This window comes from Acinonyx jubatus, chromosome B1, assembly GCF_027475565.1.
Source record: "Acinonyx jubatus isolate Ajub_Pintada_27869175 chromosome B1, VMU_Ajub_asm_v1.0, whole genome shotgun sequence".
Taxonomy (NCBI): Eukaryota; Metazoa; Chordata; class Mammalia; order Carnivora; family Felidae; genus Acinonyx; species Acinonyx jubatus.
The window spans coordinates 199943497-199962705 of record NC_069382.1 but is presented as its reverse complement, the minus strand read 5'-3'; the positions used below and the strand labels follow the sequence as shown (position 1 = coordinate 199962705).

Genomic DNA, 19209 nt, shown 5'->3' with positions numbered 1-19209 from the left:
GTTAGTGATGGGTTTTTTTTCCATAGGCCTGGGGACGAGAGGTGGTTTTAAATCAGTGAGATTTTTGAAATTGTCATACTTTCTACATCTTGGATCTGTCGGGACAGAGAAAGACGTCTGCTCCCATGGTGTTCTGTGGTTTGAGTAGTCTGGAGCTTCCTAGAACGCCGCTTGTTCGGATACAGTACTCACTTCCTTCCCCTCGCAGCCCAGACATTCACACGGCCGCTGAGCTGGGTTTGGTTAAATCCATGGAACCTGCGTATGTGATGGAAACAGTTTTGGTCACTGGGTTATAAAGGCAGGTAAGAGTATATGTGCAAGTCTTTTGTGTGTTAGTGGTGCTGTCATTCACTCTCTTATTCATTCATTCATTCATTCATTCATTCATTCAGCCCCCCTGTTGAAGCACCTGACCTGCTGGCCCGCCGGGGCTTTAGGGAAGGAGCCTGCGGCCTTTTGAGAGTACTCAGTCGGCCGTGGAGCCAGTCGTTTAAATGCACACTTATAGTCCAGCTAACAAGCACAGCCAAAGACGTATGTGAAGCCTTGGTGCAGGAGAGCAGGGAGAGAGCCATGGACTGAGGGAGGAGCTAGACTGCTGGCTGGGCAGGGCTGGGTAAGGTATCGGGAGGAGCCTCTGGCCGAAACCGGAGACTTTTGTAAAATACCCCAAAGTTCCAGCCTGAATAACCTTGGCCTGGGTCCCTGTCCACCTCTCCAACCGATGAGGCCCATGGCAGAGGATGGCAACAGAGGCCTGGGGGGTTTCTGTCACCTTGATCCCACACGTGCTCTGGCTTGGAACCCTTGGCACACCTGTCCTGCCTCTGGAAGGCCATGCCTGGTTTCCCTGCTGACCTGTTCCCAGGTCCGCCTCTCTTGAACCTCTCAGGATTTGCAGGATTCCTGGGATGGTTTCTCTCTCTATGGTGCAGATGACCAGTCTTGGGCTCACATTCATTTGGGTTAAAATCTTGGCCCCTGCTTGCTGACCTTGTGACTTTGGGCCTGTTTTACATCTCTGGAGCTTGTTTGTGTATTTTTAAGGCTAATTTTTCTTTTCTGATAGGATGGTTGGTCTTTTGAAGAGAATCCAGGGTAATGATCTTGCATCTTAACTATTTGAAAAAGCAGACGTTGAAATCAGGTGGCTGGAGATGCCTTGAGCATAACCGCTGCTGAGCCGGAAGGGAGGCTGGGTCTGGGATGTGTGGCGCCATCCGGCTCCTGCTGTTTCTCTTGCCTCTGGAATGGGAATACCAGCTCCCAGGTGGTTGGGATCTGCACACATACACACAGGCCAGAATTACTCCCTTGGGTCTGAGCCCTCGTGTGCACGCACGCACGCACCTCTGGAATAGTGGCTTTAAACTCTGCTGATGGTCAAGAGTCCTGGTGTCCCCCCGTGTGGAAATTGAGATGCACACTTTTCAGCACGTGGGGAGAGTAATAACATGTCTGGGTGCAGAGGCTAAGTGTACAATTTTCTAACTCCTTCTAAGATGTTCTTTATGGTGCTACTGTTTATTTGAAGTACGGTGAATTTCTAGAACACTAGGTACAGTTTTATTCAACAAATTACTTATTAGATGCTTATATAAACATGCACGTACATTGTAATTTTAAAACTATATAGTATTTTTAAGTGATCTTGGCTTTGTGAATCATGTTTTGAAAATAGAAATATTTTTTCTGTTTCAGACTCCTTTTAATTTTGGCATGAATCATAGAACACCACCCTACCCCGCTGGGGATTATTGTCTTCTGTGCAGAAGTGAGCGGAAAGACTCTTCATTCTTAGAGAGCGGAATTAAGACTGCGAGCAAATTGGCCCTTTCTATGGCCCCCAAGGGCAACAGCGTGCTGCACCTGCCACTGTGGGTATGCCCAGACTGCCGGCGGACTGTGGAGAAGGAGGAGAGGCACAGTGGCCTCGACCAGCCATCGGTGAGTGTCCACCACGGACAGCATGGGCTCCTCAGCTTTCTCACCCGGTGGGCTAATTGGGCAGTGAGATCGTTAATTTGGGTCAGCTTTCTGGAAGGAAACCCCTCTAACGCCACCTTCTGGTCCCTCGCTCCACCCTCGGGGGCCATGCTCCTGGTCTCCTGTCCATACCTGCAGCAGGTAGTGGGGGAGACCTGCTCCCCTTGGTGGCACAACTCAGTCAGCAAGCTCAGGAGACCAGAGGATGTGTTTGGGCTGGTCTCAGGATTTCTTTGGCAAGACAGTTTGCTGAAAAGCTCAAAAAGTCTTTGGTTCTAGCCAGTTTCAAGAGCTGGTAACTCACCTAAAATTTTTTCCCAGAGGCAGTTCTTAACTCTGCCCCCGCCCCCCAGTTTTTCCTTGATTTCTTTTCTCAGCTGAATGGAGGCATTCTTGAGCACTTCGGGCTTACATAGGAAGGCCACACTCTTAGTCTGCTCTTTGGCCCAGTTGTGTGTTAGTGGCCCTGGTCCCAAAAGGTCTTGCTAGTCTGCTCTTTGGGTTCTGGAACGACTTGGCTCTTACAGCCATATGAGGCCCCACATTCTAGGACTTTTCTGTTCCTTTTATTTCGTCTGTAAGCCGCTGCCTGTTTTCCAAGCTGTTGCCTCCTGATGCCTCACTACCGGCAGCCGCCAACACCAGCATCCACCACCGCGTGTTCTGACCGGGGACTGCTTTCCAGGTCACGTGTGCTGGGTCGGTGAATAAACGTTTTGCTGTCGCACGGTGTGAATCTTCCTTTCCGGTTCTGTGGCCTCCTTCCTGCCTCCTGCTAGGCCAGTGACTTCTGTTCTAGGGGTTCATTGAGGGCAGTGCCCCAGCTCATGTGCTACTTTCTGCGCAGGCGTTTGAACAGCTAAGCCTCAAGGTCTCACTGTTTATCAGAATAAAAATTGATAATCTCTCGCCACCTCGTCTCACGTGCTCCTTTTCCTGTGCATTCTCTTCAGCACCCCTTTCCTTCCTTCCTTCCTTCCTTCCTTTCTTATTTTTTTAAGTTTCTTTATTTTGAGGGAGAGACAGAGAGTGAGAACAGGAGAGGGGCAGAGAGAGAGAAGCAGAGAAGGAATCCCAAGCAGGCTCTGTGCTGTCAGCACAGAGCCTAGCATGGGGCTCGAACTCCCAAACCGTGATATCATGACCTGACCCGAAATCAGGAGTCCGGTGCTCAACAAACTGATGTGCCCCGACGCCCCTCCTCAGCACCTCTTTCTGACGTAGTGTGCATTCGACGTCCTCATTCTGCTCGGCTTCTTCACTGGAATATACACTCCACAATGGCAGCTATTTTTGTGGATTTTCTGACCAGGAACGGTGCCTGGCCTGGCACATTTAGGAAACCCAAATATTTGAGTTAATAAATAAGTGATTGCACACGGAAATGAATAAGCCATGGAGCCCAGCCCCCTCAGTAGGATTCAAAAGGTGGCATAGTCTGTCTTTAGGGTTTACCCTCAGATCATCTTGCTTTGATCATTTTATTGTTTGACTTTGTGTCCTTCGTGTGTCCTCTTAAAGTGTATGACCGTTTCCCCGTTTCTTTTATGAGAAGCCACTGTGCGGTGCTGATGTTGGCGGCCCACTCCATCCCCGCCGGCTTCTGCTTGCCCGCCCAGAGCACTCCGTGTGCTCCCCATGCTCCCTGTGCTCCCGGCCCTCTGTCTGCAGGCCTGCTCTCCTGCCGCAGCCTGGCCGTGCCTTTGGAAGGAGGGTTTGGAGACCAGTAGAAATAGCTGATTTCCCAGAAGTTGTCTTGCCGTGGTGACAGTCTCATTTCCTAACCCCACTTTGTCCTGCATAGTGCTATCAAATGAGGCTCTCTCATCACACAAGTGACACTGGGCACCAAAGAGGAAATGTTGGCTTATGTTTGTAGGCTTAGACCCTTTGTTGCTTTTTTAAAGTTGGCCTCTTTGTTCAAGCTGAGTAAAACTGCTGGCCTTTTTTAAAACCTGAGATATAGGGGTGCCAGGGTGGCTCAGTTGCTTAAGCGTCCAACTTCTGCTCAAGTGATGATCTCACAGTTCATGAGTTCCAACCCCACGTGGGCTCTGTGCTGACAGCTCAGAGGCTGGGCGGCTGGGCCCTGCTTTGGATTCTGTGTCTCCCTCCCTTTCTCTCTCTCTCTCTGTCTCAAAAGTAAATACGAAAAAAAATTTTTAAATAAAACACTAAAAATGAGATACAAGTTACATCTAGTAAAATTCACCCTTCAAAAGTATATGTATAGTTCAGTGTGTTTTGACAAATTTATCCAGTGTGTAACCACCACTACTGCAGTTAAGATGTGGAACATTTCCATTGGCCCAAAAGTTCCGTTGTAACCATTGACCTGATTTTTGTCCCCATGGTTTTGGTTTTTCTAGAGTGTCACATAGCCTCCTTCAACTTGGCATAATGCTTTTGAGAGTCCTCCCTCAGCAGTTTGTTCCTTCCGATTGGTGGATGGATTGTAGAGCTATACCACACTGTTTATCCAGTCACCATTGATGGACACTTGGGTTGTTTCCCGAATTAGACTGTTGCATAAAGCTGTGTGAAGCTCGTACAGGTCTTTCTATGGACATTCTTTCTGCACGTGGCTGGAGTGACTTGCTACTGTTCGGTTAAGGACTTTCCTTTCAACTCTGCTCATGAAGGATGTCTGCCCGAAGTCGTCTTGTCTTTAATGTCTTTCGGGGCCTCCTAAGATGAGTTGAGGTGTGCTCCGGCTTCTTTTTTCTGGAAGAGTTTGTGTAGAATTGGTATTCTTTCTTCCCTGAGTGTTGTTGCTTCTTGTTTTATGTTTCTCTCCGACTGTTTGGTGCAACACCATGGCGTGCGTGTAAGAGCCCGTGGGGCTGAGGGGTGTACTGACTCTCGTGCCCTTGGGGCATCGGATCAGTCTGGTCAGCCCTGGAGCTGGCCTGGCTGCCCCACACAGTCATTTCTGGAGCAGTGTGGACTGCGCCCTGATGCTTGTGTGGGCCAGGGAGGGGTCTCCCTTCACATGCCGGCCCCCTCTTGTGGTGCTGGGCTGCCCTCGCTTCCCCTTCAGCACAAGCCTCTCACCGTGGCATTTTGTCTGTCCAGCCTCTCCCCGCCATTCATCCGGAAACCTCAGGCAGCCCTGTGCCTGGGGCATTGGGGGCAGCTCTCCCCCTGATCCTGCCGCTGCCCTGTGATATAAGCCAGACTCTGCCTATATCTGTAGGGGCCTTGGGTGGGACAAACCCCTGTGCCTCCCCAGGGTGGCTGACCTGTCCCTGTGTCCGTGTGGGTTTTGGGCCTTTCTCCTACAGTGGAGAGCTCGGTTCTCTCCTCTCATGGATAAGGCCTGGGCCCTGGGTAGGGGGCATGGCCACCCCCACAGCAAAGGCTTCTTCCTCCAAGAGAAGGGGTGGGTCTGGCAAGCCACACTGGCCACATTCGGCCTTTAAGAACTCATTACAAGTCTCAGTTTCTTCTAACCCACATTAAAGGCTGCACTCCTTCCTCTGCCGAAGGTGAAATAGTGCATGTGTCCCCTTGTCCTCAGAGGGGCTCAGTGCACGTGCCCAGTTCGTGTGGTCACTTCAGCCCTCTGGTAGCTCGGCGTTCCGAGTTCTCACTGTCATTGTGGGAGCTCTGAGTCACTAAGTGGCAGCGGAACTAAATTGTTCTTTTCTAGGTGAGCATTCACTGCCGCAAGCCATGGTAAAAATTTGCTCTGACACCCTGCCTTACGGTCCACACTGTAGACTTCCACCCTTTCTAGACCTCGTTGTGTCCAGACCCCCCAGAAGTCTTCCCTTTAGACGTCCCCTTCACACCGGCACGTCCTGGTCCCGCTTGGTTTGTGTGTGTGTGTGTGTGTGTGTTTGTTTTTTAGGGGGCTTTGGGTGCAGGTCCTTCTGACCACACTGTTCTCCTAGAACAGCCAGAGTTCTGTGACTCAGCATCACCATCACTCGCCTGCAGAGCCCCCTGAGCACTTTGCCTGGGACCTGGCTCCACGCTGCCCCTCCCTCCACCTGGTAGGGACTTGAGGAAGAAAATGGGGGCCTCGGCTCCCTGCCATCCCTTGACCCCAGTGCTTCGGGGCTGTGGATGAGCCTCTGGCGTGTTGCTCTGGCTTCGTTGTCTTACCACGAAAAGGGGTGAACCTCTGTCCTTCTCCTGTTTTCCCAAGCCCACCACACCCTCTGCCCTGCTCGGCTCAGCTCACACCTCAGGGCGGGGATGGCTCGCCTCCCACCCCCATGGTCGTGGAATTCGGGTGCCCATCCGTTTTCGTCCTCTCCAAGGCTCTTGTTGCTTCGGTTGGTCTTCTCTTCTTACACACCACACATCGTTTCTTCTGTCCCAGCTCATGGCCAGGACTGTGCAGATGCTCTAGAATTGTCCGTCTTTCACATAACCCGCCTCTGAGCTCGCCATCCCTCCCAGCTGTCCCCGCCTCTCCGCAGCCATGTGTGTGCACCTCTGGGGAAGTGGTAAACTTCTGGGGCAGGATCTTCAGTGGATAACAGGCTTTCCATTTCTTTTCCAAGTGGTTTTGGTGAATTATATTCTGAGAAGCTGTTGCGTTACTGGTATGAAAGTTTGTGGAGGAATACTCTTTCCTTCTTACCATATGTGCACATACAAATTTTTATTCCTTGTTTGTGCTGTGTTTAACAGTCTTGCTAGAACTCTGTCAGTTTTGTCTTTTCAAAGAACTTTTTAGGTGAAAAAAAAAACCTCTCCCCTTTCTGTTTGATTAATTGCTGCTGCTGTGTGCGGTGTAGACGTGATCAGTCAGTGTCGTGGCATAGCCAAAAGCAGTGCTGGTCGGCCCCTCTGACTTGTCTCCGCCTCGTCCTCGGTCTTCAGGCTCCCACCGCTCGCAGATTCGTGTCTGTTCCTCCAGAGATATTCTGTTCCATGTATCAGAAGGTGGTGATGGCAGACACCATGGCGTCCTGCACTGGAGACATGTGTCAGGAAGTGGAGACACGGGCTTCTCTCACTTTCTTGTCCTTGGTAGAGGAGTACGGAGGCCATGGCAAGGTGGGGTGCTGTCTGTTTCTAAGCCTCTTCTGAGGGCTGTTGACAGGTGTCTGGAGCTTGGGTGCCAGCTGCTTCGGGGAGCTGCCATCCTCCCTGATCTCACCTGGGGGGCCTTGTGGGAACCTGAGCCTGCTTGGCCAGCCTGCTTGGGGGCAGGCCGGGAGACGGCCCTGTCCCACTTTCTGGCTTCCAGGGGAGGAGCCGCTGGGCCATCACTTAGCTCCTGCTGCTTGTGACCACAAATCTGGTTTTTTCTTCTTTCTCTGTGGTTGCTCTTTGGCCTTCCTGAGCTCACCTGTCGTTTTTTTCTTATTCTGCTCTGATAAGTGCTGGAACCCTCTCGTTACTGTACCGGATTCTGAAATGGTAGTTGTATTGGCTCAATTTTAAGTATTACCCAGTTTTCATTATTTCTCTTTTAAACCGTGAATTCTTTAGAAGTATTTGTAAATACCACAACATAGTCTTTTGGATGATTTTTAATCGTTGACTTTTAATGTAATGTCATTGGGTGTCCTGTCTCCGTTGTCATGATTCCTTTCCGGTCAGTTACACTAACGCATTGTTAAGTTTCCTGAATGTCCCGTGTGTCCTTGGAACTGTGTTCTCATGGTTTGGAGGGCTCTGTGTTCACCCCTTAGATCAACCCCTTGCTAATTGTGCTCTTCATTCCTTCTGTGCTTTTGCTTTTCCTCATATTGTGTGCTTATTAATCTGTGGGATTCTGAGTAAGGCTGGTTAAACTCCTACCGTGCATATATATTTGTCCTCTTTTCCTTAGAAGTAGTTTCATTTTTGCTCTGCATTTTAAAGCTGCACAGGTGAATACATGTTAAAATGACTAAATCTTGCTGTGTTGTTCCCTTATTGCACAGAAGCTGTGTGGCTTCTCCCGAAGGCCTGTTTCGTTTGCTGTTCGCAGAGCTGTGTGAGCTCCCTCCTCCTCTTCCTCTCCTTTCCTGTGCTCCTGGTGGTGGCGTGTGTGAGGTGGTCTTGTGTAGTCAGCATAAAGGTAGATTTAATTTGGTCTCAGTGCTGAGATGACTCGGTCACTTCTGTGGTTGCTGACCTGTTTGGGTTTGTTTCTACCACCACGCAGGTCACAACTCAAGCATCACCCTTAGCTTACCTCTTGTGCTGCACGCGGTCCACCCCATGTCCATGGGGTTTGCACCCTCCCCTCCTGCTCTTCTGTATTCGTTAGTCCTGGTGCCCGTGTGCCTCTGCACCTGCACACTGCTGTCAGCTTTCCTGGTGTTTTGAACTGTATACAAATGCCTTACTGCACACATTATTTTGTGCCTGGTTTATTTTGTTCACCATTATGTTTGAGATTCGTAAACATAGTTTCTTCATTTTCATTACTATCTACTATTCCCGTTTTTGAATATACTATATGTTAGTTATTTCCAAATTTTGCTGCTATGAATGATGCTCTTAGAGCACACTTTCACACATTATGTTGAATGTACGTGTGTGAAAGAAATTACGGAGTCCGGGAGAGTTTATAAAATTAACTCAAGTTAAGATTAATAGCGTATTTTTTTTATATATTTAAAAACTTTTTTTTTTTTAATTTTTTTTTTTCAACGTTTATTTATTTTTGGGACAGAGAGAGACAGAGCATGAACGGGGAAGGGGCAGAGAGAGAGGGAGACACAGAATCGGAAACAGGCTCCAGGCTCTGAGCCATCAGCCCAGAGCCCGACGGAGGGCTCGAACTCACGGACCGCGAGATCGTGACCTGGCTGAAGTCGGACGCTTAACCGACTGCACCACCCAGGCGCCCCTTAAAAACTTTTTTTTAATGTTTATTTATTTTTGAGAGACAGAGACCTTGCACGAGTGGGGGAGGGGCGGAGAGAGAGAGGGAGACACAGAATCTGAAGCAGGCTCCAGGCTCTGAGCTGTCAGCACAGAGCCCGACACGGGGCTTGAGCTCACGAGCCGAGCCGTGAGATCATGACCTGAGCCGAAGTCGGACGCTCAGCCGACTGAGCCACCCAGGTGCCCCGATTAATAGCATATTTTTAAATGAAAACTATCTTCCAAAACAAAAATAATCTCATGAGTAGAGTAGCATTGTTTTGTTTGGGTAATGTAAGACAGCTAGATTCTCATACCTGTTTCTGTGTTCGATCTGTTGTTATAGGTTATTTTGATTGAAGTGTATGAAGAAAGTAGCTCCATAGCTTTTTTAGGTGATTGTGGATATTCTTTTTTGATATTGCTCCAAACCATGACAAGTAATAGTTTCTTAATGGTTACTTGCAACGTAAAATCTGAAACAGTAATTCAATTTGTTGCTATTACCACTACTCTCAACAGAAAAGTCTTTAAAGTGGAGGAGCTTTGGGGCCCGCAATGATGGATGCAGATTTTCCAGACTTCTGATTTTTGCGTGAAAGCTCAGATTTTGATCGGCCACAAATAGCATCAGCTGTTTTCCTTGAAGCGACAGACCCATTTCATTCATTTTTGAGAAGACCACCACTGTCTGAGTCTGAATAGCCGTAGTTTGGTGTGTCAGGCATTCTTGATGCTTCATGGGGGAAGTGGCTCATTCAGCTCATAGCGCACAGTTCTTTTCTTGGGAACGTTGCTAGAATGCTTTATGCCTACTGCGTGTTTCATCACATAGGATATTGCAAAAACATGTGCTTGAGGGTTGAGATTGAATACGATTAATGATTTTAATGCATCAAGAGCATTCTTTAGTGGAACTGGCCTTTTTAAAAAATTAAGTTATTTTATTTTTTATTGTTAAAAACATTTTTGTAATGTTTATTTACGGAGAGAGAGAGAGAGAGTGTGTGAGTGTGAGCAGGGGAGGGGCAGAGAGGGAGACACAGAATCCAAAGCGGGCTCCAGGCTCCGAGCTGTCAGCACAGAGCCCGACGTGGGGCTTGAACCCACGAACCGTGAGATCATGGCCTGAGCCCAAGTTGGATGCTTAACTGACTGAGCCACCCAGGCGCCCCTATTAAAAGAACTTTTTTTTTAATGTTTATTTATTTTGAGAAAGAGAGAGAAAGCATGAGCAGGGGAAGGGCAGAGAGAGAGGGAGACACAGAATCCGAAGCAGGCTCCACGCTCTGAGCTGTCAGCACAGAGCCCAATGTGGGGGGCTTGAACCCTTGAACCGTGAAATCATGATCTGAGCCGAAGTCAGACACTGAACCAACTGAGGCACTCAGGTGCCCCAGTTTATTTATTTTTATTATGTTCATTTATTTTGAGAGAGATAGAGCGAGCGTGCATACACGCACACAAGTCGGGGAGGGGCAGGGAGGAGAGACAGAATCCCAAGCAGACTCCGCACTATTAGCACGGAGCCCAATGTAGGGTTTGAACTCACAAACTGTGAGATCATGACCTGAGCCGAGGTCAAGAGTCAGACGCTTGACTGTGTCACCGGGCACCCCAGTGGAACTGGCCTTTTTAAAACTAAGTGCGTGGAAGTGAAGGACAGTGACTCCTAGCACACTTTGTTGTGCGACTTTCATTCTTGCCAAGGTACTGACAGTTATGCCCGCCAGTGCAAATGTCGACACAGGGAAAAGGCAAATGACACCCAGATATTTATGTGAAAATAGCTTTCACTAGTGGACTTGCTGAAAAGGTGCTCAGGACTGCCAGGGGTCCATGGACCACGTTCAAAGAACCACTGTTCCACCGGAGTACAGTGGTCCCCCTATCTGTGGTTCCCCTTTCCATGGTCTCAGTTCCCACAATTGGCCAGTCTAGAAGCAGGTGATCCTCCTCCCGACGTGTGGTCAGGAGGTCAGTGGTAGCCTGATGCTAGGTCACAGCGCCCACGTCACTCACCTTACTTCATGTCCACACGTGGTCACTTCGTCATCTCACATCATTGCAAGAAGAAGGGTGAGTGCAGGACAGTAAGACATTTTGAGAGAGAAACAGCACATTCGCCCAACTTTTATTACAGTGTGTTGTTACAGTTGCTCTAGTTTATTATCAGTTTTTGTTGTTAATCTCTTGGCTGTGCTTCATTCATAAATGAAACTTTATCATAGGTGTGAAAGTGTAGGAAAAAACACCGCATAGATAGGGTATAGAATATTCAGGAATTTAGGCATCCACCGGGGATCATGTAACGTATTCCTTGCTGATAAGGGGAATGACCGTATTTGTCTTTTTCTTATAGATACATGGGACTTCTTTATGCGTGTTGAATATGAGCCCTTTGTTGGCTTTATGCATCACGGGTACCAGGTGCCTCTTTTGCTTCCCTTTTCACTGTTTAGAGTGTCTTTAAAAAAAATTTTTTTTTAATATTTATTTATTCTTGACAGAGACAGAGCACGAGCAGGGTGGAGGCAGAGAGATAGAGAGAGACACAGAATCCGAAGCAGGCTCCAGGCTCTGAGCTGTCAGCACAGAGCCTGATGTGGGGCTCGAGCCCATGAACTGTGAGATCATGACCTGAGCCGAAGTCAGAGGCTTAACTGACTGAGCCACCCACGTGCCTCGATAGTGTCTTTTTAAATTTTTTTTTTAAAGTTAATTTATTTTTGAGAGAGAGAGAGAGAGAGAGAGAGAGAGAGAGAGAGAGAGAGAGAGAGTGCTTGAGCTAGGGAGGGGCCGAGAAAGAGGGAGACAGAGAATCCGAAGCAGGCTCCAGGCTCTGAGCTATCAGCACAGAGCCTGATGCGGGGCTTGAACTCATGAACGGTGAGATCATGACCTGGGCTGAAGTTGGACGCTTAACTGACTGAGCCACCCAGGTGCCCCTATAGTGTCTTTTGATGAGCATTTTTAATCTAGTCAGATTCTCAAATTTTTCCTTAGTAGTTACTGCTTCGTTTAGTCCTGTTTATTAATGGTTTTTCCTATCACGAGATCATAAACATATTTTTAGTATGTATTTTCTGTTAGTACTGTCCAAAGAAATGTGTGAATGACAGTGCAAGCCACCATGTGAGTAATTTTAATATTTTAGTAGCCACATGTCACATTTTTTTTCTCAGTGGATCCAAACTTTCATTTCATCCTTTACTCAATATAAAAAATATAAATGAGATATTTTCAATTTGTTGCCTCCTGAATACTCATAATCCTTTGTGTATCTTACATGTACAGGCCACATCACTTAGGATGCTCACATTTCACAGGCTCAGTGGGCACGTATGACTAGGGGCTGCTGTAGTGAACAGCACAGTCCTGTGCTTTTATTGTTTCGCCTTTCATGTTTAGACCTGCAACCCTCCTGGAATTGAAATTAAATTTTTATACGGTGTGAGGTAAAGGTCAAGTTAGGTTTACTTCTGTGTGGAAATTCAGTTTCCTAGCAGCATTTATTGAAACAACTGTTGCCCCCTCCTGCTCCCTGCCCCCACTTTGTTGTAACTGAAGCGTCCATGTATGTGTGAGTGTATTTCTGGGCTCTGTGTTGTTCCATTGCTTTGTTTGTCCTTGTGCCAATAGCATGTTGTCTTAATTACTGTAGTTTTGTAATAAATCTCATTTTCAGACAGTCCCCTTACCTTGTATTCTTCAAAAATGTCTTATTCTTTGTTATTTGCATTTCTGTATAATTGAAAATTATCTTGTCAACTTCCACACACACAAAAAAAACCCTCTTAGGATTTGACTGGGATTGCACTGTGTTTATAAATCAGTAGTAGGAAAATTAACTTCTTTCTAATATTCTCAATAATCTAATAATCCCATTGAGTGTGGAATTTTTTCCTATTTATAAGTGTTTTATATTTTTCTGTGTTATACCATTGTTCCTTTAAAAAAAAAAAGGTTTACCCCTAGGTATTTGACTTTTGCTTATTCTATTCTATTTTATTGTTTTTAAGTTTTTATTTATTTATTTTTGAGAGAGAGCACGTGCACGCAAGTGGGAGAGGGGCAGAGAGAGAGAGAGAGAGAGAGAGAGAGAGAGAGAGAGGGGGGGGACAGAGGATCTGAAGTGAGTTGAGAGAGCAGAGAGCCCTATGCAGGGCTGGAACCCATGAACCGTGAGATCATGACCTGAGTCGAAGGCAGACACTTAACTGATTGAGCCACCAAGGCGCCCCTGCTTGTTCTGTTTTAAATGAGGCTTTCTACATTCTTCCTCATCTAACTTTGTCAGTAGAGATGTAATTGACTTTTTAAGTTGCTAATTGAATGGAGATTGCAAGACTCCTATTTTATGACTCAGGTCTCTGATCTTACTTTTTTCAACTGGAATCCCAATCTTTTGTTGTTGTTGTTGTTGTTGTTCCTAAGAGTTGCAATTTCAAGTTACAGTCTGTTGTCTCAGATGTTTTCTGTATTGCTGGGTAGTCCTGCAACACTCATTAAAAGACTCCACACAGATGCCTTTGACTCACCTTCTCAACCTTGGTTACTGGCACAACACCCAAGATCGTGGGCCAAGTGAGAAGTGGAATATTAAGGAGGCACTTCAAGAGAACACCTGATATTTGAGACAGAGATGTAAAGTAGACATCAGAGAAAAAGAAAAACAAGCAAGTGTGATAACCAGAACTGAGTGAAGACAGTCGTTTTAATGTTTGTTTGTTTGTTTGTTTGTTTGTTTGTTTTGAGAGACAGAGCCAGTGTGCATGAGCAGGGGAGAGGCAGAGAGGGAGAGAGAGAATCCCAAGCAGGCTCTATACTGTCAGCACAGGGCTCGATCTCAGGAAGTGGAGCTTCAGGAACCACGAGATCATGACCTGAGCTAAAATAAAAAGTTGATGCTTCATCAGCTGAGCCACCCAGGCGCCCAGTGAAGGTAGTCATTTGAAGGGTGATGTGTGTGGTCAGTGGTGGTTGGGCCTGAGATTTGATTTTTTGCCCTACTTGAAGGTGATAAGCTACTTTTTTACTCTTTTATGGCTGTTAGAGGGGACACGAGACTCCTGGGTCAGAGACTGCAGACTTTATTGCTCACAGTGCAGCAGCCATCACGAGCATGACCATGTCCACCCCCCTTGTTCTCTTCCCTTCCCCAAATCCCATGTCTGTGAAGTGGAGAGGCCTACGTACGTGCTGTGGGTACAGTGAGTTTATGTTGGTCAGGGTGAAGGAGCACTGAGTTTGGGGATCTGTCATTTTTTTTTTAATTTTTTAAAAATGTTTTTATTTATTTTTGAGACAGAGAAAGACAGAGCATGAGCAGAGAAGGGGCAGAGAGAGAGGGAGACACAGAATCCGAAGCAGGCTCCAGGCTCTGAGCTGTCAGCACAGAGCCCGGCGCGGGGCTCGAACTCACACACTGTGAGATCATGACCTGAGCTGAAGTCGGATGCTCAACCGACTGAGCCACCCAGGCGCCCCCGGATCTGTCATTTTTATAGTGGGCAGTAAGCACTCCTGCACTTTGTCTCAAGGTTATCTGCTTCATAAATGCTGAGAAATGGCCCAGCGGGGAGGGACAGGAGAGAATAGGCAGAGGTTTACAGCCCTGCTAGATCCATCAAGACCAGGAGAGACCCACGGAGGACTGTCTGCAACTGTCCTCCTGACAGACATTTTAAAAAGTTAACCAAGACAAGATCTCAAGTGTTGAATGTGACAACAAAGAGATTGTATCTGACCTTTGCTAGATTCATGTCAGTGGAAGTGTGGGAGTAGAAGCCAGACTGAGCTGTGTGAAGAATAAAAGTATTGGTGAGGAAGCTGCAAAAGTCAACTTAAGGTGCTGATTTTGAAGATGCTTGACTGTGAAGGCAGGGAGAGCAGATCCAGAGAGAAAGGGGAGCTGGAGGAGGGGCTGAGAGCATTTAAATCTGGAAGGAAAGAGCTGGTAGTCAGGGAGAGGCATTCCCCCCCCCCCCATTAAATTTCATTTTTTGTTATAATAGTTGAGACAGCTATGTATGAATATGTGTATAATAAGCATGTTATGAAGGGTAGTAAAATGAGCACCAGCCAGCATTAAACAGGCCGTTCCAGATACTCAGGCACCTTTCTGGGTTTTACCTTCCCCATCTTCCCTCCTCCCCTTCTGAGGTAGCCACCATCCTTGCATTTTATATTTATCATTCCCTTATTTAAAAATTCCTGTAACAATTAAATTGCCTATATGTGTATCTCTAATAATTTAATTTTGCTTATTTCTGATCTTTATGAAAATGGTGTATGTTTGGGGCGCCTGGGTGGCTCAGTCGGTTGGGCGGCCGACTTCGGCTCAGGTCGTGATCTCGCGGTCCGTGAGTTCGAGCCCCGCGTCGGGCTCTGTGCTGACAGCTCAGAGCCTGGAGCCTGTTTCAGATTCTGTGTCTCCCTCTCTCTGACCCTCCCCCGTTCATGCTCTGTCTCTCTCTGTCTCAAAAATAAATAAACATTAAAAAAAATTAAAAAAAAAAAAAAAAAAAAAAAAGAAAATGGTATGTGTTTATGTTGCCTCTGTGTCTTTGTTTATAAGATTCCTCATGCTGTCTGGGTAGCTGCACTTATTCACAAATGTAATTCATCTGTGATTCACATACAGTTCAATATGTTACTGTATATAATTTATTCATCAATAATTTTGTTGAAAGATACACAGTTTTGCTTTTTTTTTTTTTTTTTTTTACAATTATCAGTGATGTTAAAAATGCTGTCAGGGCATTTGTATACCTGTCTCCAGTTACTCATTTGTAAGGGTTTTGTTAAGAGTGTGTGTTGGTTAGGATTTTCCAGAGAAAGAGAACCAACAGGAAAGAGAGGGATTGAGAGAGGGGGAGAGAGAGAGAGAGATAGGGAAAGAGAAAAGGGAGGAGGAAGAGAGGGTAAGGAAGGAAGGAGAGAGGAGATTTATTATAGGGATTGGCTCATGTGGTTATGGGGGCCAAGAAGTCCCACAGTCTGTTACCTGCAGGCTGGAGACCCAGGAAAGCTGCTGGTGTCATTCAATCTGAGTCCAAAGGTCTGAGAACCAGGGGACAGTGGTGTGAGTCTTGGTCTGAGTTGGAAAGTCAGAGAACCAGGACTGCTGACATCCGAGGGCAGGAGGCGGGGGTGTCTCAGCTGAACCGGGGAGTCAGTTGGCCCTTCCCCTTTTGTCCTGTGACCCTCAGTAGAACAGATGATACCCACCCTCACTGGTGAGGGGATCGTTTTTATTCAGTCTACCAATTCAAATGCTCATCTCTTCCAGAGACATCCTCACAAACACACCCGAAAATAATGTTTTACTAGCTGTCTGTTACCTCTTAGCCCAGTTGAGTTGACACGTAAAATTACTTATCATGGTGTTTGTTTATGCAGTAGCATTGCTGGGTTGTAGGTAATTCAAATGTTTATTACATTTGTAAGATAATAGCAGTTTCCCAAGTGATCATTCCAGTTTCTATCCCTGCCAGTAGTGTTTTGAGTTCCAGTTACCATATTCTTGCCCACACTTAGCATTGGGTAGGCAGACTTTGAAATTGTTTGGGGGTGGGAAAGAGTAAGGCAGAGAAATGGTGGTACCCCTGAGGTCCCACTAGGATGGGAGACCTGGGATCTCTTTCTAGAAGACTCATCTTTCTGTTGAGATGGGATTCTCAGGCATGGCTGCATAGGGGTGCAAGTAAGGTGGGGTGGGGAACGTGGAAGTTGAGAAAATTACTGTCAGAAATCTTTTTTATAACATTTTTTTTTGAGAGGGAGACTGGATTTCATAGGATGGGAAGAAACTGGGGAGTGGGTAAGGTTTTTACGTGGTCTCCTTGAGAAATGAGAACAGTGAGCTGTCAGGGTGTCCAGGTTGTGGCCTGAGTCCCTGTTGAAGGTGCAGACATTGCCCCCCTCAGCAGCACCCCCTGTGTTGGACAAGGAGAGCAGGGTGGCAGGGCTGCTTGGGAGGGGTCAGGGTGGCTGCATGGGCTCAGCAGAAGCTGGGCCTCCGGGGTGTCCACTTGGCTCAACGCTCCCCCCCCCCCCCCCCCCCCGAGGTGCACTGTTCCTTCCACTGGACACGTGCATGCATCCACCCCAGCCACAGCCACTTTGTCCTGGCTCCTGTCTCCCTGCCCGCCCCCGCACCCCCCCCCCCCCCCAAAGTCAGGGTGTCTGCACAAGCTCAGCACAGAATAATAGACCCTAGGGATAGTTTTTGAATGAAAGGAGCAAGCTTACCTTTAATTTATGGCCAAAGGTAATGTTTTAGGACCTCAGAACATTTACAAATACTCTTCCTGCACAGTAGGGTTCACAATATTTTGTTTGTATTCTGATAATGGGGGAGGACATGTTCAGATCTTTGGAGGGCCTGCTGTGTATGGGAGGGCCTTGTTCCTGACTTCTGTGGCCTGGTGGGCCTGGGTGCACTGCTTGTCAAGGCTACTGGGGAAGGAACAGAGGTTATCTTAATGGTTCACATTCTTCACTGAGGCCAAGCAGAGACCCACGAACGTATGGCCTGCTCTGTGCAGGAGAAATTCAGACAGGCAGAGAGATGGGGTGGTCAAGGTGTTTTGTAAAAAGAGACCTGCGAGGATATAGGCCTAACTCAAAACATTCTGCTCCTTAGTAGTCAGAACCAGGCCTGTGTTGAATTTAGCAATTTGGTTTCAGTTAATCATTCATCTGTCTCTTTATTTTTATGTTTTTAAATATTTTTTATTAAAATTTTTTTACTGTTTATTTTTGAGAGAGCGAGCGTGCGCACGTGCATGAGTGGGGTAGGGGCAGAGAGCGAGGGAGACAGAGAATCTGAAGCAGGTTCCAGGCTCTGAACTGTCAGCACAGAGCCTGATGCGGTGCTCAAACCCACAAACCATGAGATCATGATTTGAGCGGAAGTTGGACACTCAGTGGACTGAGCCACCCAGGTGCCCCCAAAATTGTTTTCTTCGAAGAGGTCTGTGTCACGCTCAGGCATCCTGCCACAAGGAAGACTACTTGGCAGATTAATACTGTTTTTTTTGTTTACAAGTTTATTTTATTTTATTTTTATTTATTGGGAGAGAGTGCATGAGCGAGCAGGGGAGGGGGAGAGAGAGAGAGGGAGGGAGGGAGGAAGAGAATATCCCAAGCAGGCTCTACACTGTCAGCATGGGAGCCTTGATACATGCCTTGAACCTGTGAACTGTGAGATTATGATGTGAACCGAAATCAAGAGCTGGATACTCAACTGACTGAGTCACCCAGGTACCCCGAAGGTTGATTATTTTAAAGCCTTCCTTTTGATTCTGGACATTAGCAATTGTGTCTGTGTTCTCAAATATGTCATTAAAACATAAGTCTTGCATTTTATACTAAGGAGCCTGATTCTCCAGCGGTTATGTGCCTGCGGGTCTTACCAAGGCCTATAGTCTCAATTTAAACCAGCCATTCAAGAGTTCGCTAATATTTGTTTGTATCTTGAATGTTTGCCCTGTTGGGTCTTGGTTCCTAATACAGACATATAAAGTTCCTTCATGGTGAACATCATGAGAGTGGTTGCTGATACAGGTTGTCACTACCACTCAGAGCTGTCAGATTGGGCAGACAGAACTGAGCCTCACAGATGTATCGTCCAGGTGGTGGTCTTTGGCTTTTCTTGCTTAATGTAATGATTTTGAAACTCCTCTCCGTTGTTTTATGTATCCATAGTTAATTCTTTTTTATTTCTGAGTAGTATTCCTTATCCATTCACCAGTAAAAGGACATTTATGTTTTTTGGGTTTGCTATTAACGGTACAGCCACTGGTAACATTTGAGTACAAGTCTTTGTGTGGACATAGTTCATTTCTCCTTGTTAAATACTTAGGAGTGGAATTGCTAGGTGTAGTTAACATTTTAAGGATCTGTCTTGGAATTTTTCAAAGTGCTTGTACTGTTTTCCAGCCACGTATGAGAGTTCCTGTTAATCTGTGTCCTCACCAAGGCTGGATACATTCACAGTCCTTAACTGTGGCCATTCTAGTGGCTTTATAGTGCATCTCAGGGTTTTAACTGGTATTTTCGTAATGACCTGATGAACATCTTTTCTTGTACTTATTTTCCATCTGTATCCCTTTGGTGATGTGGCTCCTCAAATCTTTTGCCTGTTTTTAATTAGGTTATTTGTCTTATTATTATTGAATTGTCACAGATCTCTATAGTATATTCTGAATACAAGCCTTTCGTCGGGTACATTTTTCAAATATTTCCTCCCAGTGTGTGGCTTGCCTTCTCATTGTATAACACTATTCTTTGAAAAGCAAAATTTTAGATTTCTATCAAGTCCAGTTTATCAATGTTTTAAAAATAATTTATTTTGAGAGAGAGAGAGAGAGAGAGAGAGAGAGAGAGAGAGAG

The 19209-nt window shown here is 46.6% G+C and overlaps 1 protein-coding gene across 16 annotated transcripts in view; it reads left to right on the top strand.

The window, feature by feature from the left end:
• Positions 1–19209, top strand: part of FAM193A (family with sequence similarity 193 member A) — a 166694-nt gene that overhangs the window by 68279 nt on the left and 79206 nt on the right. For all 16 annotated transcript variants that reach the window (XR_008296456.1, XR_008296454.1, XR_008296457.1 and 13 more), the window contains one exon: positions 1705–1950. Coding sequence is in view for 8 of the 16 variants with exons in the window: in XM_053217700.1 (XP_053073675.1) it covers positions 1723–1950 (228 nt within the window). In the remaining 8 variants the exon portion in view is untranslated. The remainder of the gene's footprint in view (positions 1–1704; positions 1951–19209) is intronic.